We start from the raw sequence: 25,145 nt of genomic DNA, 5'->3' as shown, positions 1-25,145 counted from the left end.
ACACTCTGGAAATGCTGGCTGCCTTTCCTGCCAGGATGCAGCCAGATTACCCCCCCAGGACTTACTTTATTTAAGAGCAACTCACAGCAATGCTGTTGGAGAGCACAAGGGAATCCAGACCAGTTATTGGCCCTTCTGCTATACCCAGGAAAAGGCAGCTGCTCTTGTCTTGGAAACTAAAGCAACAAAAAACCCAGAAAACAGATATAAGGAGAACTGTCAGACCTGGCTTACACATAACCACCTTTTCATTCACCCTTTTGGTAACAAGAGAGTTATACCCTGCTCCAAGCTGTAGGTCCAGATGGATCAAGCCTTTGTGAACAAAAAAAAGCACTCAGTGATTTGGTTACAATTTCCAGTGGGCCACGGCTGAGCATCCCGACACACATGCCATCAGAAAAGCAGAGGCCAAAGCAATCATACTCTAGTAAATCATATCTACTTAGAAGCGACAAGATTTTAAGGAGCAGCGAGGCAGGATGGCTCTGTGGTTTGGAGGAACATTCAGATCACGCTTTGATGTTTTCCTCTTTGGCCAGGAGGGAGGGGATATTTGTTCTTAAGGACTCTTAAAATACTTACAGATGTTTCCGTAATCATTGACACCAAACCCTGATGCCCCTCATGCAACAGCAGTATTACGCATGGGGAAAAAAAGCATACGCCTTCCGATGCTGTTTTTCCAGCCAGCGAGGCGTGAAGAAAGGACTTCTCGGTCTCTGTCCAGTCCTTCCAGGAAGCCAGTTTTTCTCTGCGGCTCACAGAAAGGTTTCTGGAGGCCACATAGGGAAACCAAAGTGGTGGAGAGCAAACCAGGCCACTGTCCAAGGCAGGGAGGAAGAGGGCTGCATTCAAGTGGAAAACACGGTGGAGCAGTCTCTCCTCACTTACCTGGAAGTTCATGCTTTGCCTCTTTTCCTTGTCCTGGCTGTTAACAAACTCACCCCAGCCCCATCCCATCCACTCTCAAACACCCCTGTGCTGCTCCCATCCCCTACCTCTCACATCCAATCTCTTCTGTGCAGCCCAGACTTCACCGCAAGAACGAGACAGGTTATGCACAGCTCAGCTTTATTTTCTCTTTTTTGGTTTAATGTTTTTTTTTCCCCTCCTTGTAAGACAGTTCAACGCATTCTAGAGCTTCTGCTAATACCTCCTTCCTCTTTTCGGCCCGTTTGTGACACCTCTTTGGGGATGTTCACAGGATATAGCAAGCAGCATTGGCACCGAGAGGGGCAGAGGAGGAAGACGGGGGTGGCGGAGCACTGGAGTTGGCAAGAGGAACTCGGCAGGGTTACCTGCCTGCTCTGCTGGGCGGTACTGGGCTTGCCACTCCTTTGAGCAAGGGTGAAGGGCAGCTTTCTCGCCTCCTCCTTGATATCTGCCCACTGCCAGGCAGAGGCAGCTCCCTCCCAAGGCAGGCGAGAGTCCCACACGGAAGTCAAGTCCCCGCTCGGTTCACATGAGACCTCAGGCGTGGGGAAGGAAACCACTGAAGCCTCACAGCTTGTCCCGCCTGAGGCCTCGGCTACACCATCTGCCCAACAGACAACTCCTCAGAGATCTGCCCGGAGGAGCAAAAGGAGAGAGGGGGACAGAGAAAGGCTCTCCACTTCGCCATGCAGGTAGGAAACAGAAACTGCTCAGCTATTTCCAAGAGGTTGCTTTTCAGCACCTCTGAGCCACCTGTAGCGTGGAAATGTGGGACACTCTAAGCTCCCATCTCTACCACTCATGTGCTTTCAGCCTTTAAAGTACTCAAAACGTATTACAAAGCTCCCATTCCTCTTTCCAGCGAGCAATCTCATTCCTACCACGAACGTGCGACGGGGAAAGCGGTGTGTGCTGCTGGCTCTGCAGTTTCCTGCAGCCGGGGAGCGAGGCAGAGCTGAGCCCCATGCACCACCCCAAGGTGCAGCAGGGTCAGGCCAGGGGGGTCACGCCTGGCCCCAGATGTTGGTACCAGAATTCAGAGGTGCCAGAGCACAGATCAGAGAGGAATGGTTTGGACTGAGACCAGATCTTTTGCTTGTATAAACCCCGGCACTGCATATAGCAGCAGAGGTGACAGCCCCAGATGTTTCAGGAGCACCTGAAATAAAACAAGGGAAGAGGGGGAGTTGTGAAGTTTTGTTTCTCTAGCTTGAAAGAAAAGATGCAGTTTTCTTTTATTCAAAAAGCCAGGCAAACTCTCTAAGATTGGGGGAGCTAGTAAATGTACAGGTGTACTATCTGCCTGTTCAGTTAAAGACAGTCACATTTCTTAAGAAACTGTGTTTCTTGAGGTAAGGCAGAAGTGCTCTAAGGGAAGCATTTGTAAGAAACATCCTGAGAGGAGAGCAATTTGATAATCTCAGTGTGGTTGATGGGAACCACCCAAACCCTCACTGATCCACAATTAGAAAGGAAAGCAAGGATGCCGGATCCTATCCGGGTCCTTTGCCCAAGTTACTCACACAGGTGACCAAGGTCCAAGGGTGCCTGTTACCATTTCTCTGAAGGATCCAGTACCCTCGCACAGGGCGGCGGGTTACCTGGCCTGCGACAAGGGGACAAGGACCTACTGATACAGCTGGAGAGAAACCGGGCACACTTCAGGGCATGCAAACCCTTTTTAACATTGAAATTACTGCTTCTCATTGTGCAGGTTACTTCTACACCTTTGCACAGCACACCTCCAACCCTGCTCCAAACACGGGGCAAGAAAGAGCTAAACAGGCACCGTCCTCCTTGATAGCAGGGATTAGAGTCCAAGGTTTATACACCCGCTTCAGAGCCGAGGTGGCCTTGCCTGCATGCAGGGCCCATCTGACTGCCTTGTGCAGCCAGAGCAAAGCAGCCATAATCTGACAGCGTTGCTAGTCCCCTGGGACAAAAAAAAAAAAGGTGTCGGAGTACTAGTGATCTGAAGTCCCTGCCTCCTGCAGCTGTCCATTCGTACAAGCCACATCTGACCCCAAAAGCAGGCTGGGCTCCAGCACAACAGTCCGAGCAGCCAAGGCTTAAAGCAGCCTTTGCCTCACAGGGATGCCAGCAGCCACCGTAATGAATTAAACCTGCTGAAATGCCGCTCTTCCGTCATCACAGGTTTGCAAATCCCCCTCTGCAGCTGAATGCAATTTTTATGTGTTACCGCTCCAGAGGTGGGTACTGGGAATTGTCTGTGCTAATCTGCAAATAATTCACAAATTCCTCCCCATTTTTGTCCTACACAGAGGCGCTTGCAGTGCCTGCAGAGCGGGTACCCGGCGGTAAATCACGTTGCTATGGGAACAGAGAGAAAAGCCAGACCCCGCTACCACGACATCCTTATTGCCAGAGCACCCTACATGGGCAGCTTCAGAAGCATCCCCACCGATCTTAGGGCTTGACTGGAAAATTAGAAAGCAACAAGTCCCTCATGGGATTAAAATCAGTGCTTGCTATTTCAGGAACATGGAGAAGCAGAGGCAGGATCTGGCTGCGTCAGGTCTGAGACACCTGCAATGGTGTGACTGGGAGTGCTGGTGGAGAAAGGATGCTCTGCTGAAGCTCTGCAGGCTCAGCCCCAGCGCTCTCCCCGTGGGGAAGGCCCTGAGGCACAGGCAGGGGCTGGTAGCACCATCAGGGATCTGGGGGGAAGGCTTCCAATACTCCAGCCCCCCAGCCTGGCTACACAGACCAAGCCCCACAGCTGGATACATCCCATTTGTGAGCCTACCTTGGGAATCCCATCAGCCTCTTCCCCAGGAAATGGATGTGCTGGTCGGGATGCTTTGACTCCCGAGCAGGGGACCATGCCTGCAGACGGTGGAGCTGGGAACCACCTGGAAACAGAAGCTGCGATGCTAGCAGGTCCATTCACCTCGTCCTGAGCTCTGTTGGGGTTAGCACCAGCAGGACAGCCGTGTAGAGGTGCTGACCCCAGTGGCATTTAGGAGCACCTTGAAACCCCCCTGTCCCCAAAGGGTGGTTTCCCCTCCGCGTTGCAGGGATCACTGGTAGAGCTGGAAGGCTGGCAGCCCCAGCAGGCAATCTTTGCAGGATGAGGCTGGTGCACATGCGGGCTGAGAGAAATCAGCCCGGCAGGAACGAGACAACACGGCCTGCAGAGAGGTGGTGCCAGACTAGATCTGTGCCAGCACCAGAGCATCAGTAGATGGGGCAGAGCCCTGACAGGACTCCTGCTCCCTCCCCTGTGCCCAGAGAGGGGCTCTCAGCCAGGGACACGGAGAGCTGCTGCACCAGCTAGGCGCTTACCCACCTGGGGAGTCCAACCTGAGCTAAAAACCCAATTCTCCCACCCCAAAGCCTGCTTAGAGCTTTGGCAGAGGAGATGACAGCACCATAACCCCCCCTCTGCGTCTTGACCCAAATTGCGGTACCTTTTAGCAGTGAGAAGTTCTGGTTCTTATTGCAACAGCACCTCTGGGGGAGACTATCCCACTTCTCAAGCCTTCTCACTTTGGCTTTCTGTTGGTCAGTCTCCTCACAGCTCTTTTGCTTTGGGTGAAGCCAGGACCCTAGCTCCACGTGAGAGGATTTGGCAGAGCATTTAATCCCTTTCCTCATCCCAGTCTCTCCCACTCCCATGGCGTCATTCTTCAGTGGAAGCTTGGGATCCAGATCTTACATCAGGGCATGGTTGCACCACCACTGCTCTTCTCCCGAGATTACAGCTGGATGAACTTGTCTGGCTGGCCGCTGTTTCAGGTCACAGCATCCTTGGTGGCAATACTGATTGATGATATCCCCATCCCCTGGCAGCTCCTTCCTGCTTCTGTGCTGCGTCACCGTGCCCTTGGGACGGGCGGCATAACTGTTTGTGGGGCTGCACCATGGGTCACATTAGAGAACTGCAAAAACCCTCAAAAATGCTGTTTTTAAGACAGGATCCGTTCCCTGCCCCTGTCACAGTAGGACCTGCAAAGTGTGTCTTTATTAAACTTACTGCATTCACTGGGGTCTGAAGCGCAGCGTGCTCTTGCCAATCCATTGAAAGACTGGTTGGACTAATCCTTTCCTGCCTAAGAGGGAACTACGGCTGCAAAACCAGGCTGAGATCGCATCAGGGAAGCCAGGCGCAGAGGACAGGGACAAAGTGGCTTGAAGCTGATGTGCTCCAGTTCTGGGCACCAGCCAGGTCCGGGCCACCCAAGGGTGCTCGCTGTGGCATCCTCCGGCGGACAGGCACCCTGGGCTGGGCAATCACCCTGGGCAGAAGGCAGCTGCTCCCACAGGGCCGCCTTATTTGCTTCATGTTTCCCCAGAGCCCCACCACTTGGGTGTCTGAGCGTAATTAGGCTTAAATAGTGAAGGTGAGCAGCTGCGCTCGCCCCTGCGCAGCCTCTCTCTTCAGAGCCAGTAGCACACGGGAGGGAACCAGGCAGAAGCCAAACATCAGCAGCTCATCTGCCCCTCTGTGTCCCTTGGCCACAGACTGAGGCATCCGCGGTGTTTTCCAAGGACTCATTTTTCACCTGCTTTGCTGCAGTCTGCAGCGTTGCACAAGCCTCTCATTGTCCATGCCCCACTCTCCCTTCACTGGAATTTAAAACTACCTTCCCCACCCTCGCCAAAAAGCTAACAGTACCCTCTCTGAAAGGAACAACTAAAGAGGGGAAAAGGTTGATTAAAGATTGTAAAAACCACTGTAGCATGGAGTCAGAGTTAAGTGTTGACACTCTTCCAGTGCAAATGTCGGGGCATCAGGTGAAACAAGAAGGAGCAAAGTCCAGAGCAGAGGGAGGTTTGGTTGGGTTTTTTTCCCCCTCCTGTCTGACTCCCTTGTGACCCCAGGGTGCCATAAATGTTGGGCATTACATGAGTTCAAGAAGAGGCTGCATATGCTCAGGATCCCTAAACATGAAGCCATATTTGGCTCAGGAAGACCCCAAACTGGAGAGCAGGAGTGTATGGGAGAAGGTTTCAGACAAGCCCACTCATACCCTCCTCCCTGGGCATCACCTTGCAGCTGCTGGGAGAGGAAAACTGGGCCAGGATGATCTCGATCTTATGTTGTAATGCAATTTTATCTACACGGGCTGTCTTTTTTTGATGTACTGCAAGCATGACCAATGACATACCCTAGAGCACCTAAACGCCAAGGGGGCGTTGCTGACAGGCAGGTTTCTGCGTACCACAAGCAGAGCACTGCTCACCTGCACTCACCACCCGGAGCTGGGCAGCTTGATGGATCCCGATGCCCCTAGCAGGCTCTGATCCAGGGCATTGCGATGCCGTCCAGACGTTTGCAGGGAGAGGTTTGCTCCATGCCCAGACGTGGGATCTCCCAGGGAGCCCGCTGAAGCCTTCACTGGTTTTCTCTTCCGCAGGATGAAATTCTGTTGACTCCCTGGAGGAATTTTCCTGTTGAAGACACGGACCCATTTGCCCCCCCGGTAAGCTTTGCTCCCTCTACGCTCACAGCGAGTTCAGCACAGCTCAAAGAGGGGAGTGGGGCAGTGTCAAGGCAGCAGCTGCCTCAGTTTCCCCATCCCCATTCTCCTGCTGACTCCCAGTTCCCAGGGGCCCTCTACACAGTCATGATGAAGGTCCAAATCTCTGAGAGGCTGGAGTCGAGAGGGAGAGCTCTTGGTTTGCCACCCCCATAAATTCCCTGGCGTTTTCTGTGGGCAGGATGAAGAGAAGTGGGATTTCGTCCTGGTAAGCAACATCCACCAAGTGGGCAGCGAGAAGGAGAACAAGAGGAAGAAGTTCCTGGATGAGCTGAGCAAGAAGGGGTTCACCATCAAGGTGAGGGGCTGTAGGAGGAAAAGGCAGCAGATACTTGGCTCTCTTGTGGTACCCACGATCCAAGCCCAGTTTGGGCTCCTGCATCCCAGGAGATGGGAGAGACCTGAACCATTGAGCTGATCACCGTATCAGTGCTGGAAAATAAACCACTTGCTCAACCAGGGGAGACCGCAGCCCCAGGAGTCACATGGCCCCTGGCCCTTGCAGCTCTGCCCCTTTCCCTGCCCCTCTGGCTCTGCCAGCATTGTTCCAACAGCCCTTCTCTTCCACCCACTAGAAAATTGAGGACAAGAAGCTATTTTATGGAGTCCGTGCCCCAAACCAGATCTTCCAGAAATACCAGTGTCTCCTGAGGAACCCTGACAGAATGCTGCAAAACCCCACTGTCCATCATGACATACCAGTGACCACCAGGTGGGTGCTGAGCTGGGCTACTGACTTCCAGCGTCTCACACTCCCCTTTCTCCGCACCAGCATCCATCTTCCAGCTCAGCTCACAGTTGTGCCAGGCTTTTCGTCTTCCACAGAAGGCCACCTCCACCTACCTTGTGCAAAGTTGCCAGCTTCTCACTGTCCACAGCCAGCTCCCCATTTCTTCCCCACTTCCTTCCCTGGATTTTGGTGCACACCTTCTCCCTTCCCTGCCCTGTTTTCCAAGGCCACACAATTCTGTGTCCCCAGAGCAGCCTTTAACCACAGTTTCTCCTTGCTCAGGATACGGATTGTGAACTTCATCCTGCAGAACACGATGACGCCCGACCTCGGTAAGGGAACGGCACCAACAGGGGTGATGCTCAGCTGGGATCTCCAGCAAGGCTCCTGCCCCATGGCGGGCACGGGCATCCCCAGCTGCCTCGCCACCCCCAGGGACGATGCAGGAGGAGGGAGAAAGCCAGGGTGCAGCTCAGATGAGTAAATTTGCTGCTGTATCCAGCAGCTGGGAGATTTGTACTGCAGGAACCAGCAACAGCTACTCCCTCTCCCCCAACCCCTGACCTCAGCTGCCCACCGCTGCTCTCCTGTGTCCTCAGAAGAGCTCATCCGTCTCTGACACCCCAGGACAAGCAGGGCAGCACAGGGTGCTGGCTTTCTAGCTGTCTCTAGGGATCTGCCTACCTGGCTTGTTCCCAGGGCCAGCCACAACACAGCCTGCGGCAGCCCAGCACAGCAGCACAACCACAGGGATTAGTGCTGATCCCTTCTGAATAGCTCAGCCTCTCCCAGGAGTTTTTTGGTTGGTGGTTGGTTTTTTTTTTTGCCCCCCTCAAAGGCTCCAGAAAAGGTTTGGGGTGATTCTGCCTGGCAGGGAACACATGGGGCAAGAGCAAAGCTTCACTAATCCTTTCCGTTCTGCTCTGCTACCAGAGAAGCTGCATGACCTGATGAAGAAGAAGGTCTTTGAGGCAACGTTTCCCCTGCACGAGGTGAGGCTGAGCACACGGGTGCCTGGCAGGAAAAGCCACAAGAGGCAAAGGAGCAAGACTGGGTGGGGGAAACCTTTGGGTAGCTGGGGCTGCATCAAGACCTCTCTGGATGAAGGGCATGACAGGGCTCCTGACACCAGCCTGGGAGCTGGGCTGGGGATTAAGGCTGCCCTAATATTCCTGTATCCAACCAACTTCTCTGCTCTCCAGAAAGAAGAGGTAAGAGAATTCCTAAAGGAGAAATGGGCTCGCTGGAGAGATGTATTTTGCCAACAGCCGATTGAGAAGATCAGGTAACACAGGCAGAAGAGGCACGGCAGATCCTTCTAACCAAGAGGTCCCACCTGAAACCCAGAGAGCTTTATGCCTTTTGCCAGGCTCCTGCGTTTCCTTTTAAATCATTAGTTTGAGCCTGGCTCTTCTCGCACACATTGGGCTGCTTCTGAAGCCTGCAAAGTTCGTACCCTAAGGGGTATCCCTGTGGCACCGAGCTCCATCTGCTAATTTTGCAGTATGAAACAACCCCCGCATCTGCACGGTTTTTAATTAGCCCGTTTCATTTTCAACCACGCACTCCCATGTTCAAAAGGAAGGCAAGGTGGGAACAGAGCGTCAGCGCAGCACATCCAGCCTGAGGCTGAACTTGGGGCATTAAAGGCAACAAGGAGCTCCTATTAGAACTCAGGGAAGAGCACAGCTCTTATTTTAAAAGGGGAAGAAAACTAACACTCCACAGCTAGGGGAAGGAGGGCGAAAAGAACATGCTACTTCGTAAAGTTGTCAGTGGGCTCTGTTAGGGAGATGAAATGTTAAAATGCAGATGTGATCTACTTCCTTAAGTGTTTACGACAGCGTACAAGTCTGTCAGAGGCACTAGGGACTCTTGATGCCTCCATGGTGCACAAGGTCATAGAACTCATCATTTCTAAGGTCAATGCATCACAACTTCTTGTTATCACAGAAGGATTAAGGGCTGAGTATGAAATTGGGCATGGGGGGAAGAGTGTTGGGGTTTTTTGTTTGTTTTAAACAAAGGCCAGGGAGCACATCACCACCTTTGACTGCTGGTAGAAAGTTAATCCCTCTGGAATACAGGAGGGGAGGCAGGTCCATCAGTCAGTAGTTACCATCATTTCTTACCCATGCCTGCAGCCCTCTTCCCCACACCAGAGATACTGCCTCCTTAAGAACGAGATGTGAAAGCACTGCAGGGAGATAGCTGAGCCCCGAAGGAGAATTGCTCTGGTGTGAGAAACACCGCACCCCGCAGCCCCCTCATCTTCTTCAAGGGGTTTCTAAAATTGTTCTGTAGACACTGATTGCAACTTGGTCTCTCAACCGTTCCCACCCCTCTTAGCCGGCATATGGTCAGTCTGACCACATGCAGGCATCTCCCCTTGAGTTAGACCCTCTGGGCTCCCTTCACGGAAAGGCAGAAGCAGTGCTTGTGGGACCATGCCCACTTCACGTGGAAGTGGGCACCGGCAAGATTGGCTCTCCCTGTGGCATATTAGCCAAGGGGGGAAGGAAAAAAAAAAGGAGAAAAAAAAAAGAAACAAAAATCTCACTCCTTAGATTGCATCAGTCACCGGGTTGACTAAGAACAGGCGAAGCCTTCTCACAGGTTCCCTAAACCCCTGCAGGACAGGGTGCCCAACACCACGCAGTGTAGACCAAGCCAGCCCCCACAACAGCCTCCTGTTGCTCTCCATCCTGCATTCACCTCCCAGCCAGAGCTGTGCTCTCAGCACGTCTTTGCTGTGCAGCCCCACGGTGATGTCCCCACTGCATTTCACTGCATGCCCATGCAGTCAGAGCACAAGGAGAGCCAGCTCTCTCTCCTTGCCCATGCTGCTGCTGAAATCCCCTGGGAAATGCTGCATGCTTGTGGTTCCTCCAACTCCTCTACTGAGTTGGGCTGACTCTCCCAGTCCCAACAAAATCCCCAGACATGCAGACAGCACTGCCTCTCCTAGACCCAATATCCCTTTGGCAGGGGGGGAAGAGCATTTTCTAGTGACCCCTAGCAATACGGCCTCCTCCAGTGGCCCCAGAGCACATCTCATCTTTCCTTTCAGGTGCTATTTCGGTGAGAAGGTGGCCCTGTACTTTGCCTGGCTGGGCTGGTACACCTACCTGCTGGGAATCGCCGCAGTGGTCGGACTGGTGGTCTTCGTGGCTGGGATTACTGTTTTCAATTCCAGCCAGGTGAGGTAAGGCAGTTGGGAACGCCGAACTCGCATCCCGTTCGTGAGCCTTTGCTATGCACGTGGCTTTGAGCCACTGTTATTCCCCTTTGCTTCCCTCTATGTCTTTCTCTCTAGCAAGGAGATCTGTGAAGCCCATAACACCATCATGTGCCCGCTCTGTGACCAGAAGTGCCCGTTCTGGCTGCTCTCCGACACCTGCACCTACGCCAAGGTAGGTAGTCCCCTTCCCAAGACAGGCTCAAGGCAAAGGATGGGGAAACACTCCCAGCTTTTGCTGTTCCCACACCACTAGAAAGAAAAGCCACCCCAGCAAACTGGCTACAACACGCAGGAAACCTCCACTAACCTCTGTAATGAGGAGGAGGTATAGCCAGAGCATGGTCTCCATCACCACCAAGGAAGAGTTTACCACTAACAAGTCCTAGTGTCCATCCCCTTCCTGCATTTTGCCCTCCTGCAGCATCTTTACCGGTCTCAGGGGGGACCAGGGTGGCAAGAGGACTGCTGGGCACAGGGGCCTCTCCCCAGACCCGAGGTGCCACAGCCCCTGCACCCCGCTGCCCCCATCATGCTCTTCCTTGATCTTCTCCAGGTCACTCACATGATTGACAACGAGGGGACAGTTTTGTTTGCCATGTTCATGGCGATCTGGGGTAGGTGGCAATATCTTGGTGCCAAGCACGCACAGCTTGGAAGAGGGAGCAGCCCACTGTGGCTTAGGGGGAGAGGAGGTGGAGGAAAATGGGACACCAACACAGCTTCACCATTCAGGGGCTTTTTAGTCCTTACCTCCTCCACTTCCAGTGCCATCAGCTCCTCTTCCAGACAAGGCAAGGGACAAAATCACCCCAGCAATTTCCTTCAGCTCCCCAAACACTTCTTACCTGTCCTGCCTGAGAGCTTTTACTCCTTCACCCACCACAACCTCCTGCAAAGCACCCAACAGCCTCTCTAGCTGGGCTTTTCTAGCAGCTGCCTGTAAGCAGTCGCAGCTGCAGGAAGGAGGGACCGCCAGATCCCTCATTAACCTTCCCAGGTTGCTGTATGACCTCTTAGCTGCTGTGGAATAAGCACAGCAGACCACTGGGCTCTGAGCTGATGTGATCCCATGACCACATTAGCTACACATCTCATCTGGCTTTACTACAGCCCTTTCAGTTACAAACACCACCGCAGGTGTGGCTGGGTGTTTCACCTGCGAGACCACGGTCTGAGCAGGTCACCGACATGGTCTTGCGTGTCGCTGTGGGCTGGTTTACACAGGGACAAGCTCAGGAAGGTCAATCCAGATTAGCAGGGTGGCTGTAAATGGATTTGCAGAGGTGCAGCCATGCTGGGGTGCAGTGCAGGATACCTATTCCACTTGAAAGGTGCATTTCTCATTAATCCAGCATAACGTGTCTGGCTGGCGCCATGTAAACGTGCCCACCACAGCATAACAGCCCTGGTGCTTACTCTGGTTTATGCCAAATCCCCTACAGACACTAGCACTGGCCTGACTCCCAGTGAAAACTCACCCGCACGCCTCCATCCCCATCCCCACGTGGGGCCGAGCACTCGTTGCTGCACGCCCAGGGTCCTTCCCGGTCGCTGAGATGCAGAGGTGGCTGCCTGTCCTTCATGGGCCAAGGGCACCGGGCTGATTTGCCGTCAGGTTGGATGGTAACATGACTATCCATCACGCTCTGTGGGATGGAGGGGTGACTTTGTCTCCAGAGCCATCCCCGAGTGTCACAGTGCTCTCTCCTTCCCCCCACAGCCACTGTGTTCCTGGAGCTGTGGAAGAGGCAGAGAGCCACCGTGGTCACCAACTGGGATCTATACGGGTGGGATGAGGAAGAGGTGAGGATGTCATCTTTCCTGCTGAGTGCTTCCCTTTTCAGGGCAGTAGTCAGCTGGACCTACAGAAAAGACACATCACAGGGACCCCCTTGCCCAGCTTGATTCTCTGTAGATGTAAACATCTAATGGAGACACTTAGACAAACAGCAAAGCCAACATCTGACAGTCCTGGGAGAGTCCTGGGAGAGACAGAGCCCTCCAGAGGGTTAAGCAGATGCTAGCCACCTCTCTCCATTGCTAGTCACCTCTCCACCTGCACAAGGGCTTGAACTCAACCAGGATTGGCCACGCTGTTGTGGATTGGGTTGGGTGTTCACCCCTGTCCTTCTCTGGTGCTGTTCATCCCATATGTCCATTAACACAACGACCTCTGGACTTTCCACTACCTGGGCACAGCTGTGCTGGATCTTTTTTTTTTTTTTTTTAAGGAGGAGCTGGCTATGGAGCTGATCAATAATTTGCAGCATGAACCCCGGCAGTACCAGCACTCCTACTTCTGCAGCACCATTGTACTCCTCTTGGTTCTGGTGATGGTATGTGCCAGGGTGAACATAGGAAGATCTGGTTTAAGGACACATGGGCTTTCCTCCTTCCCTCCCTACTCTGCTGCAAGAACAGCTCCTCAGAGTGTCCTGTTGCTGGAGCAAAGGCAGAAACCAGGTTGTTAGAGCAGGTCCGTGCCCATCACAAGGATCCAGGGGCCTCCCTATGCTCACACCTCGCTGTGCTGATGGGAAAGGCCAACCACCCTTTGGGGATCTGGGCTGCTCTTGCAGTGGAGGGCAGTGAGGATCAAGGCAGTAACGCAGAGGGTAGGAAAAGGCAAACCCTTGATGCCCTCGTTTCTCCCCATGGGCCAACAGAGAGAGTCTAGATGAGTAGTTCAGGTGGAGACATCCACCTTATGAACCTCTCATCCTTAACTGAAGAGCACTGGCTTGCATTTGAGGCCACGTCCATATGAGCTCTGGTGAAGGGAGACTGGGTTTGAAGGGCTGGTGGTCCTCAGGCGGGATAGAGCACGTGCCCTCCATACACAGCTTCTCACCGCCCCGTTGCCCTCCTCCACAGATTGCCGTGCTGATCGGCATCGCCCACGCGCTCGTCATTTACCGGGTGATAGCAACGGCTCTCTTCACCCAGAGCAACTTTGAGTTCCTCCGCGAGCAGGCCAACACGATGGCGGTGATGACGGGGGCCGTGCTGCACTACATCACCATTGTCATCATGACCAAGGTGCGGAGTGAGACACAGGGCAGGCAGCGGGTCTTCTTGCTTTTCCGCCATCAACACTCCCCTCTCATTTTATACCTCTCTCCTGCAGGTCAACAGGCGTGTGGCCCTCTATCTCTGTGACCTGGGTAAGGGAAACCGGGGGCTGTCTCCCACCTGCACCCCGCAGCGCCGGGCTGCCCAGCAGTACCCAGGGACTGCCACTCAGCACCCCCTTGGTCCCTGAATGCAGCCAGGCTCCTGGCCCCGTCCTTTCCTCCACCATCACAAAGCATCTACTGGGCAGCTTTTGCCATGCAGGTCCCCAGGGGAGGCCAGCAGCCCTCCAATACACAAGCTCATCTGTGGCCCACATGCTGCCAGCTGGCTGTCCCACAGCCACATGACACTTTGCAGGGGCAGTCACCCTATGGGGCTGAGACCTGGCATGAGCAGGAAGCCACCAGAGCTGCAGGAGAGCTCACAACATGGTTTTCCTCCGAGCTGAAGGACCCCTTCTCCCCCAGCTCATGGCTCTGAGGGACCTCCCTGCTCAGCTGGGCTCAGCCCCATCAAAGGGCTCAGGTGAAGGGCAGGGAAGGCTCCACGAGGGGCAGAGACACCCTTCCAACCTTCAAAGAGCTGCTGTGGCATCCGAGGGGGAGCAGGGCAAGGTCCCACCGCTCTGTCACCAAGCTCCTGGGCCTTGCTCCCTTCCCCAGAGCAACCACGGACCTTCTCCCAGCGTGAGAACAACTTCACTGTGAAGATCTTCACCTTCCAGTTCTTCACAAACTTCTCTTCGCTCATCTACATCGCCTTTTTCCTGGGACGGTGAGTGGCAGCTGGGGGCCCGCGGGGGAGCAGAGGGGAGCCTGGGTTTGGGGCACACATCCCCAACTCTCCCCAGGGTCTAGGGACAGCCCAGTCCCTCTACCCTCCCCACCAGGCACAGGGACCCCATCCGGGACCTCAGGAGGGCCATGACTTTTCCCTGTGGGCATGGTGGGTGGGGGAAGCACCTTGCCTCTCCACCAGTGCCCAGAGGATGATGCCCTCCGTCCTGCACCTGGATGTTCATCCAACGGGGTCAGCAGTGGGCCTCAACAGATATCGCTGTTGTTGCTTCCTTGCTCAGGATCAACGGCCACCCAGGGAACTACGTGCGCATTGCTGGCAAGTGGCGGCTGGAGGAGGTGAGGGACTTGCCATGAAGCTCTCTGACCCCACACCACAGCTCCTACTCGTCCTTTCCCTGCTGCCCAGCAAGACTCTGGGAATCTCAGCTTCCTCCTATAGTACCTGCCTTGGCCAAACAGCCCCTCGGGCCAGGCCGCCCTGCTTGCAGGGCACAACTCCTCTCCTCTCGTCCCTTCACAGTGCCACCCCAGCGGCTGCATCACCGACCTCTTCATCCAGATGGCCATCATTATGCTGCTCAAGCAGACCATCAGCAACGTGATGGAGTATCTCATCCCGTAAGCTTTCCTCCAGCCCGCAGAGCGCTCACTGGTGCTCCTGCGCATTCAGGACAGCTTCCCAGCTCCTGCAAAGAGGAACCCTGGCCTTTGGGCCAAGATTTCCTCCTTTTCCTTCCTCAGGTCTCCAGGGCTGTCACTGGCAGCAGTTCAGCCCTGCTGTCCTCTGCAGGCAGCCATACAAATCGCTCCCTCCCCTTGCAGCTGGATAGCCCACAAGCTACGCAAGAAGCAGCAGCGCCCCAAGAAGAGAAGCATGATGTTAGGAGAGGATGAGGAGGTCGAGGACCCCTGCAAAAGGCAGTGGCTGAGCAACTATCAACTCAACGAGGTCAACGTCTTCAGCTTGTTTGACGAGTTCTTGGAGATGGGTATGTAGGGCAGGGGGTCGAGTGAGGAGGGACGCTGGGTGCAGAGCCACGTGCCCTCCTTGGCTGGAGAGAGGCTGACGCTGGGGAGCCCACACATAGGCAAGGGAGAGATCTCAGACCCAGCTCCATGCCCAGCCCCGTTCCAAGAGCTCTGGCACACCAAGGATTTCATTCCCAAAACAAGGGAGGGCAGGCAACTGTGCTGGCCTTGGGCCCCTGCCTGGGACCTTCCTCTCCTCCCAGGAGTGTCCCCAGGGGGGTCCCTCTGCCTGGCTGGCTCAACCAGTGCCCTGTGGAGCCCGCACAGATCCCCCTCTCCAACAGCCCTGTGAGAGGTGGGTGTCCCCCGTGGGGTCCCCAACACAGGTCTATCTCCCCCTTTCACCCCTGCAAAGCCCCTCTGACACCAGCCACAAAGCAGGGCAAACCCAGACAGCAGTCAGGACCCTGTGAGATGTCCCCTCTGCAGTGGTTTCACACCAGCACCCATCATTTTCCCCCTCCACAGTGATCCAGTACAGCTTCACCACCATTTTCGTCGCTGCCTTTCCCCTTGCCCCGCTGCTGGCGTTCTGCAACAACCTCTTTGAGATCCGCCTGGATGCCATCAAGATGATGCGGCTGCACCGGCGCATGGTGCCCAGGAAGGCCAAAGACATCGGTGAGATGGGGCCCGAGGAGCACCCTCCTTCCCGCGCTGTTGCTTGTGCAAACGGTGCCGGCATTAAACCCTTTCCCCAGCGTGAAGCCCTTGAGCATCCCTTTGCTAGCCACCACGCAGGTAGGAGAGCACAGGGAGAGCTGTGGGTTGGGGAAGGAGAAGCAATTTCAGACCCTGCAGAAGCTGAGGGACAGCTTGGAGGCCTCCTTCCTTGACCTCTTCTGGCCATGCCGAACCTGTCCCCGAGCTGGGGCTTGGTCTGCAACCCTTGAACAGCAGCAGTGAGCTGTCAGAGGGGCCTCACTGACCGCTCCTCTCCCACAGGAATCTGGCTGCAGGTCCTGGAGGCCATCGGCATCCTGGCTGTCATCGGGAATGGACTGGTGATCGCCATCACGTCCGACTTCATTCCCGTGCAGGTCTACAAGTACACGTACAGCCCCTGCATGACTGAAAACAGCACTGGCGTGGAGTGAGTGCTGCCAGTCGGCTGCTCGCAACCCTGCCTGCAGTGTCCCTGCCTGCCTCAGTGCCACTGGTGCAGAAGCGCGAGGCAGCTGAGCGGTCCCCCACAGTGGGGTGCGGGGAAAGGGGAGCAGGGGAGGGTTTTCCAGATGGCACCGTCTTCAGCATCCCAGCCGGCCTCCCACTCACATCATCCCCGTGGTGGGTAAACTGGTACCCCTGAATGGAAAGAGCACCACGTAATGTTGGAGAGCTGCAGGACTGCCTGCGTGCCTGCCCGTGCTCTCTCCCCCTTTTCCTCCAAGCCTTGGCTCACTGGCCAAGTTCAGTCAAACTGAACAGAAGTCTCAGAGACATTCATTTCCCCCAGGCTTTGTGAAAATGGATACCTAGGGAGGGGAGGGAGAACCCCAGATGTGTGCTGGCTTCCCCAAAATGGGAGGCTACAGCCTGTGCTCAGCCATACTACCAGTCACCTGAGAATCCACGCACCAGGGAAGCCATAGAAACGAAAGCTGCAGACAGAGAGGCTTTGTAGCAATCAGAGGCCTTTGAGTCCCTAGAAGACACAAGAGCTGCAGCTTTTGGTCAGGGCATGCCACAGCCCCCCAGCGTGGCCATGAACCAGGAGCACCCCGCTTCACCGCCAGGCCAATGTGATCTTTCCCCCCCGCAGCTGCTTGACCGGCTACATCAACCAGAGCCTCTCCGTCTTCCGCATTCAGGACTTCGAGCCGCACACAAAGGTGCCCGAAATGCTGCCGGACTTTGTCAGGGACGAGATCAAGGAGTGCAGGTAACAGCAGCCCATGGCCATTGCTCAGTAGCAATTCCCCGTCCCGAGCCCCTCACCGTGACACCCAGCCTGCGCCGGGGAACGGGCAGGTGGTAGAGCAAGGCTCGGAGGCAGCCATGCAGAGGAAGCCGCCGGGGCTCCCCTCCGACCCCCACGGAGGGAGCCGAGACAGGGTGCGACGCCTGGCGTGGGGGGAGCCTGGGCTGGCACTGACGGGGCTGTGCTGCAGGTACCGGGATTACAGGAACACCGACGACTACAGCTACACGGTCCAGTTCTGGCACATCTTTGCAGCCCGGCTTGCCTTCCTCATCCTCTTTGAGGTGAGCACCTGGGGAGGCAGGAGGAGGCTGGGGCAACCGGGGGGATGGCGGCAGGGGGGAAACGGGCTGGGTCCGTGCCACTCGCATGGGCCACGTTAACCGTCCCGGGGAGCTCCTCGCTGCCCGTGGCGGCTCCCTTTGCTTTCTGCAGCACGTGGCTCTGTGCGTCAAACTGATTGCAGCCTGGTACGTCCCTGATGTCCCTCAGTCGGTTAAGAATCAATTTCTGGAGAGAAAACACAGCAACCTTCGTAAAGAACTGAGGTGGGTGATGCCCCAGAAGGTGCCAGGGGCTGCTGTGCTTGGAGACGGCACGGCCTCCAGCAGGAGACCTGCCTGGCTGCAGGATCCATCCGCGCCAGAGCCCCACGGTCAGGCTAACGCTCACCACCACGGGCATGGAGAAGGTGGGGCTGTGAGCTCCTGTCCTCAGGGCAGCTCCTCCATCACCCTTTTCAGGGGAGCTTCTCCCCCAGCTTTCAGCCCAGCCTCTGCTACCTGGGACCTACAGCAAAAAATGTTCTTTTTAAGATGAGCTGCACTACCCATAAACGAGGATCCAGCTCTCTCCGTGCCTGTGGCCTCACGCACTAGCCCAGGTGCCTGGCTTTTAGGCACTCAGGGCCAGGGAAATGAGTCCCACCTGAGGCAATTCAATACTAGAGCTCACCAGTGGAAGGCTCTGCTTGGCTTTGGCTTTTTCTGAAGAAAAAGAAAAGCTCCAAGAAAAAACAAGGAGCAATTTTGCCTAAATTTTCCATTTAAACTTTGTTTTAAAAAAATATTAAGTATTTCAGCTGGAAGCAGAACCAACGTAGCTGAGAGCCACAGGCTGGGCCGCCCTGGTGCTGCTGTCCTTCACGGACTGAGCCCCACTTTGGAGGAGGGCTCAGCCTGCCCCTCTTCACAGCCACCTTGTCCCAGCCGCCACCCCAAAATCCAGGTGAGAGCGGTGGCGAGCGGGGCTCAGGAAGCACCACGCTGCCACAGTTCAGCTTTCAGGCTCTGGCTTCCTGTCGACGCAGGGATTGCCCACACACAGGGATTTTCCACAAACAGCGTGTCATTCTTTCTCCATTTATTTTTGGCAAAAGGCCCCATTCCCACTCTGAATATTTTTCCGCACCTCCCCATTGCTTCCCGATTCGGACAGTTCCCCTCCACAACACCCCTCTCCTTTCTCCCCCAGCATGATGGAGTACTCCACCGAGGTGTAGCCACCGCTCACCGAGCAGAATGAGAAACTCGGACTTGAGCCCCCCTCCCCAGCCTGGCAGCGCCGCGGGAGGAACCACTGCGGCACCGCCCGCGGAGACGGGCCGCATGCCCCAGCTGTGACCAAGCTTGGACTTGAACTGGGAAGCGACAACGTGACGGTGGCTTCGCAGGAGCAGGATGCTTTCCAACTTGCATGGCCGTGAGGAGGAAGTAAATCGCGGCAGAGCCAGGGACGGTGCCTTCCCAGCACGCCGAGTAGCTGGGGAAGAGCTTTGGCACTACGGGCAAACCACGGTGCCGCATCCAGCTGCCGTTGCGCGAGCGCAAGACTGGTCTGCAGGACATGACCTCGCTTCTTCGTCAGTCATGGCCTTAACGTGCAACTTGGCATCAGAGGAAAAGCCCGTTCCCTCATTCCAGGTTCCCTCTTCAGCTCTTTTTTTGTACTTTGGCCCCTTTTTCCGTTGCCTTCAGTGACCCTCCTGCTCTTGCACGGCTGAGAAACTTGAGTCCTTCCCCCTTCGCCACAGCCAACACAATCCTCCTCTCGGCACGACTACCGCGTGGCTGCAGCTCCAACCCGCTGTTTTCACGGACACTGGAAAAATGCAGTTGTTAGCCTGCCTGTGTTTTGCTCTGGGCTCTGCCGAGCCTCTGCATCTGCCCTAAGCACGCCCGACAGTTGTGCCTGGCTCACGAGCAAAATGGTAAATAAATGTAACACCCGCGCGGACACAAGCGGCCAGACCTTCGCCTGCCATTGAGTCACTGTATTCACACTGGTATCAGTCCTGCCTCCCTCCTTTGCCATCCACATCACCCAAAGAAATCGTCCCCCCAAACCTTTTTAACATGGATAATCAGAAAAGGCTGGAGCCGAAGCGTCTGTGCGTAGCCCGTAGCCAGGGCTGAGTGTGGGTGCTGGCTGGTGAGACACTTAGAAGTTGGCACTTTGGCCGGGCACAGTGGGAAAACAACCTGTTAAATGTGCTGGGGTAACAGAAGTACTGAGCTACACAGAAAATCCTGAGTGATAGGGCTAGCAAGGGTTATCTCTTGCTCCAGAACACGACCTGCTAGCCTAAACCCCAGCCCCGCCGGCCTGGTATTTCTCCGCCTCCCCTTACAGCCCTCAGTGCTGGCTGGGGCCGCCACCGTCTCCCTGCGACTGCAGACGGAAGCGCGGTTTGTCTGCAGCAGAGAGCAGGGCTTACATCCCACGGCTGGACCGGTGTCACAGCCAGCACTGCGACTTTTCTAATATGTGCGCATTCGCAGCCTCTCAGCGTTGCTCTCTGCAGATCTAACCTTTAGCGATTCGTTTACTGACTCGAGGCAGGGTTATTTGTGCTTAAGGAACAACGCCTTAGTTCGTCGCTGCCCAGGAACGATAACGTGCCCTCAAACATGTGACTCTTCACTCGGCGTCGAGTGCAGAAATGGCCCTTTGATGCCCCGTGAGACTCCCCACACGCATTACGTCATGCCCACGCAGCCTCGCCAAGCTGGGTTTGCAAACGTACGGGGAAAAAGCTTTTCTCTTAATTTTTCCTAATTTCAGTTAATGAGGAAGGCAGTAGCACGGGACAGGTGACCGCAGCTCAGTTTCCAGCTTTCTTATGGTCCTTGTAAACGCCAGAGCAAATCCACTAGAGCGTTTCAAAGCTTTAGAGTCTTTTTTCTTTGTAAGAACTGGAAACTTTTAACTGGTTTATAAATTCAACTTTGAGCTCCACCCTTTCATCCCCTCCTCTATAAAATGGCAATAGGTGGTGTGTTGGAGGTGAATTGTGGGGATAAACTGAATGAAACGCGGGACCTACAAGGGTGCCACAGCGTGAACAAGTGTGTGCATGCGTGTAACAGCTGTGATAGCCACAGAGTCCTCGGCCCCGGTTTAAGAGCAAAAAGCCAGTGCCTGCTGTGCCTCCTCGGAGAGGAGCAGTGATTGTGATTAAGGGTCTGGTACTAGGTGGGACCTCATCCTGTAGCAATATTCTCGTTTCTGGGACTTGAAAAGGAACCCTGGTTTCATATTGTATCAATGGCCTTGGAACACAGTCACCTGGCAGCTCTAATAGCTTAAATTTAATTAGCTTCAAGCTGTTAAATGCATCAAGAATTGGCCATTAGCGAGCTCACGACACAGTAATTTTCATTCACCCGCTAGCTCGCAGGGAGCCATTCGTGCCACAGCAGCGTGCGCTCACCCCGGGCTGGGTGCAGCAGCAGGCAGGACAGGGTCACAAGCCCCGGCATGGTGCAGGGTCTGAAGGCGACAGCCTCAGCCCAAGAGGCTTTTGACAGGGGATTCAGATGCAGAGCTGAAGGACAGCCACCTCCCTCCCCACGTGTGCCAACCCCAGCCACTGCCCGCCTGGCAGGACACAGCTCCGTTGAAGCGCAGGGCAGGGCCACGGCTGCTTCACTGCCGAACCCGTAACGCTGGCCCAGTCCCCCCAGGGGCACTTCCAGGAGGTGGTGGGTCCGCAGGGGCTGTGCCCCGTGGCTGAGGCCAGCCGCAGACAGCAGGTGACTCTCCCGGAGGTGACGTGCCCGAGTCAGTACTGCAGAGAAAGGCACCAGAGGTAACCCGGCCTCAAAATTTCACTCCCAAGAGCGTGGAAAGCCACTAACTATCTCGCGGGGAACTGAAACGAGCCCTCCGGCTTGTTTTGTCCTTTTGCCACTACGACCAAGACCGCCTCCACTCCTCGTTACCCACAGGAATAACGCTGATGGACAAGAAAGGTTTTATCAGCTCCCAGTTTGCTACGAAGCCTCCTCACGCCCTTGCCATCCCCAGGACCTGGGCTTGTTCCTTAGGATCCTTTAGCATCCCACAAAGCCAACTGGTTTACGCTGGCTTTCGCAGCCCGTGCATCAAAGTGACCGCAGTATTATGGCCGACACAGAAGCCCTCCCTGAAAGAGCTGCTAAAATAGCTGCTACCTGAACGCGCACACGGCTGCCTCGCTGGAGGGCACAGGACCACGGGGCCATTCCCAGAGCACCAGCCCTCCAACGGGGTTCCCTCTATCCCTTCCCCTCCCAACAGGTCAACAGCACCAATATTTTATACAATAACCAATAAGGATTCGCGGTGGAGGGTGTTTCTCCATGGGAACGGGCCCACAGACCTACCTGTGACCCGTGCGTGTATTTGTATAGATATAAAAAAATACATACGCACGCTCCGCCCAGGGACGAGAGGCCCTGTCGGGACGAGCACCAGCTCTACACAAGCCCAAGCGCCCTTGGCCAGCGCTTGTCCCCCTCGCCCCCAAGCTTTCCCCTCAGGGGCGGGGGAGGCCCCGGCGCCGCGCTGACCCGGCGTCGCTCAGCCCCCGGCGCCCCCCGTTTCCACACCGGGGCGAAGCCCGGCAGCTCCCCGGCGCGGGAGGAGCGGCGGCCCGGCAGCACGGCCCCGGCAGCCCGGACCGGCAGCTCGCTGAGGGGAGCGCCGCCATCTTCGCGCCGCGCGGAGCATGCTGGGAGCGGTAGTGCCGCGGCCGCAGCCGCGGGGGGAGCCCGGCGGCGGCGGGACTACAGTACCCGGCGTGCACTGCGCGGGCGGCGCCCCCCCCGCTTCCGGCCCGGCGGCGGGCAGTTGCCATGGAAACAGCGGGGCGCCGGCCCTAGGGGGCGGGCGGGAGCAGAGCGGGAGCCCAGGCCCGGGCTCTTCGACGGGGCTGCGGGAGGGGCTCGCTAAAAACAAACACCAACACCAACACCACCACCACCACCAACACCAACACCAATACATGAGCCACTCCAGGCGAAGGCACGCCGGGCCGGGCCGGGCCGGGCCGGGCGAGGAGACGGAGGCCGGCTGTGCAGGGTGCTGTGCTCAGCCCCGCGCCTCGCCTCGCCCTACGGCACCCCCGGCTGCAGGGGGGGATTTCTGTGCTCCCTTTTTTTGCCAAGGGGAAGGTAGAACCATTTTTTTTTTCCAAGTCGGGGATTGTGGAAAGCCGAAGGAACCCTTCCTGGCCGGCTGTTCACCCACCGCAGCCTCAGCGGGGAGGTGCGAGAGCCGCCACTGACACCCAGCAAAGGTGCCAGGGCCCCGACACCTCCCCGAGCCCCTAATGCTGCTCGAGCCGGGGCCTTGCAGGAGGAAAATAGCCCCTTTGCTTCCCTTTTTGGCCCCGAAGTGCATGCTAGCCGATGTTTTCGCTGCTCAGCGGCTGCAGGTCAGGTCGGCGTTTCTCTTTTGCCGGCCGAGGCCGGTTGCAGCGCCAGGCGTTGCCACCGCTATGGATGCAGCCCGTGCCTGGGGCGTGCGAGGGCTCTAATCGCCTCCTCGGGAATTATTACGAGCAATCACCTGCTGTTCGCAAGCGGCCACGGCTGGGCCCGGTTGCCCACGGCCAGCGCCAGCCGGAGGAGCCACCCCGCGGTACCGGTTTCAACCTGCAAAGAGGCTTTTAAAATCGCGGAGGAGAAGGAAACAGACGGGAGACCCCGACACACACACAGGCACGGCCCCCGCCTCCCTCCATCAGTAACTCACCTTAATGAAGCCTGAGAGCATCGAGTTTGCCAGTGCTCAGCAAACTGTGGCCCCAAAATTCAGCCCCGGGCTCTCCCCACGGCGCTGCAGCGAACCCACACCCCCAAAGCCCCCAGGCACACGCCAGGACAAGCCCCTGGCTGCCGCCGCGGCCCGGGGAGCTGGTATTACCGGTGGCGGCGGGTGCCGGGTGCGGGTTTCTTCTTGCCCCGACACCTCCGTGGGCTTTTCCAGCCGTGGAGAGCCAGGGGGTTTCCTCCTCAGCCCTGGGAGCCTTGTGCAGCCTGCATGTGCCCGGGGCTGCTGGGCCAGCAGGCTGGGTGGGTTGCCTTCCCCCTCCTTTTTTCCTCCTTTTTTTTTTTTTTCTTTTTCCTCTCCTCTAAAGCCAGAGATATTTTATTTTTTTTTCCCCCACAGGTTCAGGTGGAGATGGAGGTGGAGCAGCGGGAGGGAGGGACAGCCAACCCCTCCTGCAGGCCTGGCGCCCAGCGATTGGGGCGGCGGGAGAGCCCGGCAAAGGGCAGGGGCTGAACCGGGGAGGGGGAAAAATAAATACATTATTTAAAAAAAAAAAAAAAGGGAAAAAACAAGCACTGATCCGGCAGGTCCAGTCGGCTTGAGCAGCGCACAAGGGAGGCGACTGGCAGGAAGCCTGCGGCCGGGGCACCGGGGGAAGCTCCCAAGGTAAATGCAGCTCTCCTCCGCTTCCCTTTCCGCGCCGACGCCGTCCTGGCCGGGGTCAGCAGGGTTTCGCCCTCTCCCCGCAAGCCCTGCTGCTCTCCTCCGCTCTCTGCCCCGCTCGCTCCCCTGCGCAGGCAGCTCTGCGGCTCCCCTGCCGCCGTGCCTCCCTGCCCGCCTCGCCGTCCCCGCGGCCGTGCTCCGGGGCGACGCTGCAGCCCAGCCATCGCCTACCACCGCACGGCAGCCGCGTGGTCCTCTGCCGCGCCCGGAGCGCTACAAAACCGGGGTGCGTGTCCCCCCCCCAAGACGTAGGAAATAGGAGCGTGCTGCTGCCCGTTAACCTGTGCTCCTCCCTCCCTCGCGGGCAGCAGCCCTGACAACCAGCTGCCCTTCGGGCATCCGTCGCCATTTCATGCCCCGCAGCAAAGGGGCCCTGGCTGGCTGCGCCCCTCCACGGGGCCGGGGAGGCGTGTAGGGCCTCCCTGAGCTCTCCGGCCAGTCTGCACCGTGTTGGGGCTTCCATATTTCCAACCATCAGAGCTCGTAAATGATTTACGAGTGACCTATCCGGGCAGGACCAAGCAGAGCCGGAGCATCCCCACCAGGCAGAGAAAGCCCCACACCACCCTGGCGTAGCATCTCCCATCCCCTTCCCCGGGCGAAAGCCAGGTGGGCTGGCTCATCTCCATCCCTTGCTCTTCCATCCCTGCCCGCAGAGAAACCCAGTTAATGCTTTGGGTATAAATCGCTTTCCAGCTGCTCAAGCTGAACACGTTGTACGTGTCCCCGCGTACCTTGACCCACAGTTTCACCCCACGCCCGACGCCAGGGCTGCTGTGCCAAAGGGAAGCAACGTGCCTCCACCGCTGTTCACGGCAGAGCAGCTCTGCAGGCCTCCCCCCTTCCAGTTTCACGCCAGCAGCAGAGATGCGGTTTCTCTAGGGACCAGCCCGGCCTCAGCAGCCCTGCTGCTACCCGAAACCCGTTTGTGACCAAGAGCGATGAAGCTCTGGGGCAAAGAGGCAGCCGAGAGAGATTTTTATCCCTCCTGGCCCCCAGCAGTCACGTTCCATGTGTTTACGGTCACGCTGCCTCACAGAAACACCGGCAACGTGCCGTCCTTGTTATTCCTACATCGGCCCCAGCGGACACGCCGCCCGCGGCAGGGGCCCTGCGGGCGTTGGGGGATGGAGGAGCCCAATCCTGCTGC

General features: G+C 56.6%; 1 protein-coding gene across 2 annotated transcripts; it reads left to right on the top strand.

The window, feature by feature from the left end:
- The first annotated feature begins 1,295 nt into the window (after positions 1-1,295).
- Positions 1,296-18,834, top strand: ANO9 (anoctamin 9). 2 transcript variants are annotated; one of them, XM_072865757.1, is made up of 24 exons: positions 1,296-1,628; positions 6,318-6,383; positions 6,622-6,738; positions 7,016-7,152; positions 7,453-7,502; positions 8,104-8,162; positions 8,373-8,455; positions 10,241-10,375; positions 10,487-10,583; positions 10,965-11,025; positions 12,132-12,214; positions 12,643-12,747; positions 13,286-13,450; positions 13,539-13,575; positions 14,149-14,260; positions 14,565-14,622; positions 14,807-14,904; positions 15,109-15,275; positions 15,784-15,936; positions 16,261-16,408; positions 17,078-17,197; positions 17,427-17,520; positions 17,672-17,784; positions 18,710-18,834. In XM_072865757.1, the coding sequence occupies exons 1-24, from the start codon at positions 1,623-1,625 to the stop codon at positions 18,735-18,737; spliced, it is 2,292 nt and encodes a 763-aa protein (XP_072721858.1). In that variant the 5' UTR covers positions 1,296-1,622; the 3' UTR covers positions 18,738-18,834. The 2 variants fall into 2 exon arrangements, with proteins under 2 accessions (XP_072721858.1, XP_072721859.1); XM_072865758.1 differs by lacking the exons at positions 10,965-11,025; positions 12,132-12,214.
- The last annotated feature ends 6,311 nt before the right edge of the window (positions 18,835-25,145 follow it).

Source organism: Ciconia boyciana, chromosome 6 (assembly GCF_034638445.1).
Source record: "Ciconia boyciana chromosome 6, ASM3463844v1, whole genome shotgun sequence".
Lineage (NCBI taxonomy): Eukaryota > Metazoa > Chordata > Aves > Ciconiiformes > Ciconiidae > Ciconia > Ciconia boyciana.
Note: the sequence above shows the minus strand (reverse complement) of the source record. Positions and strands in the feature narration are given on the sequence as shown.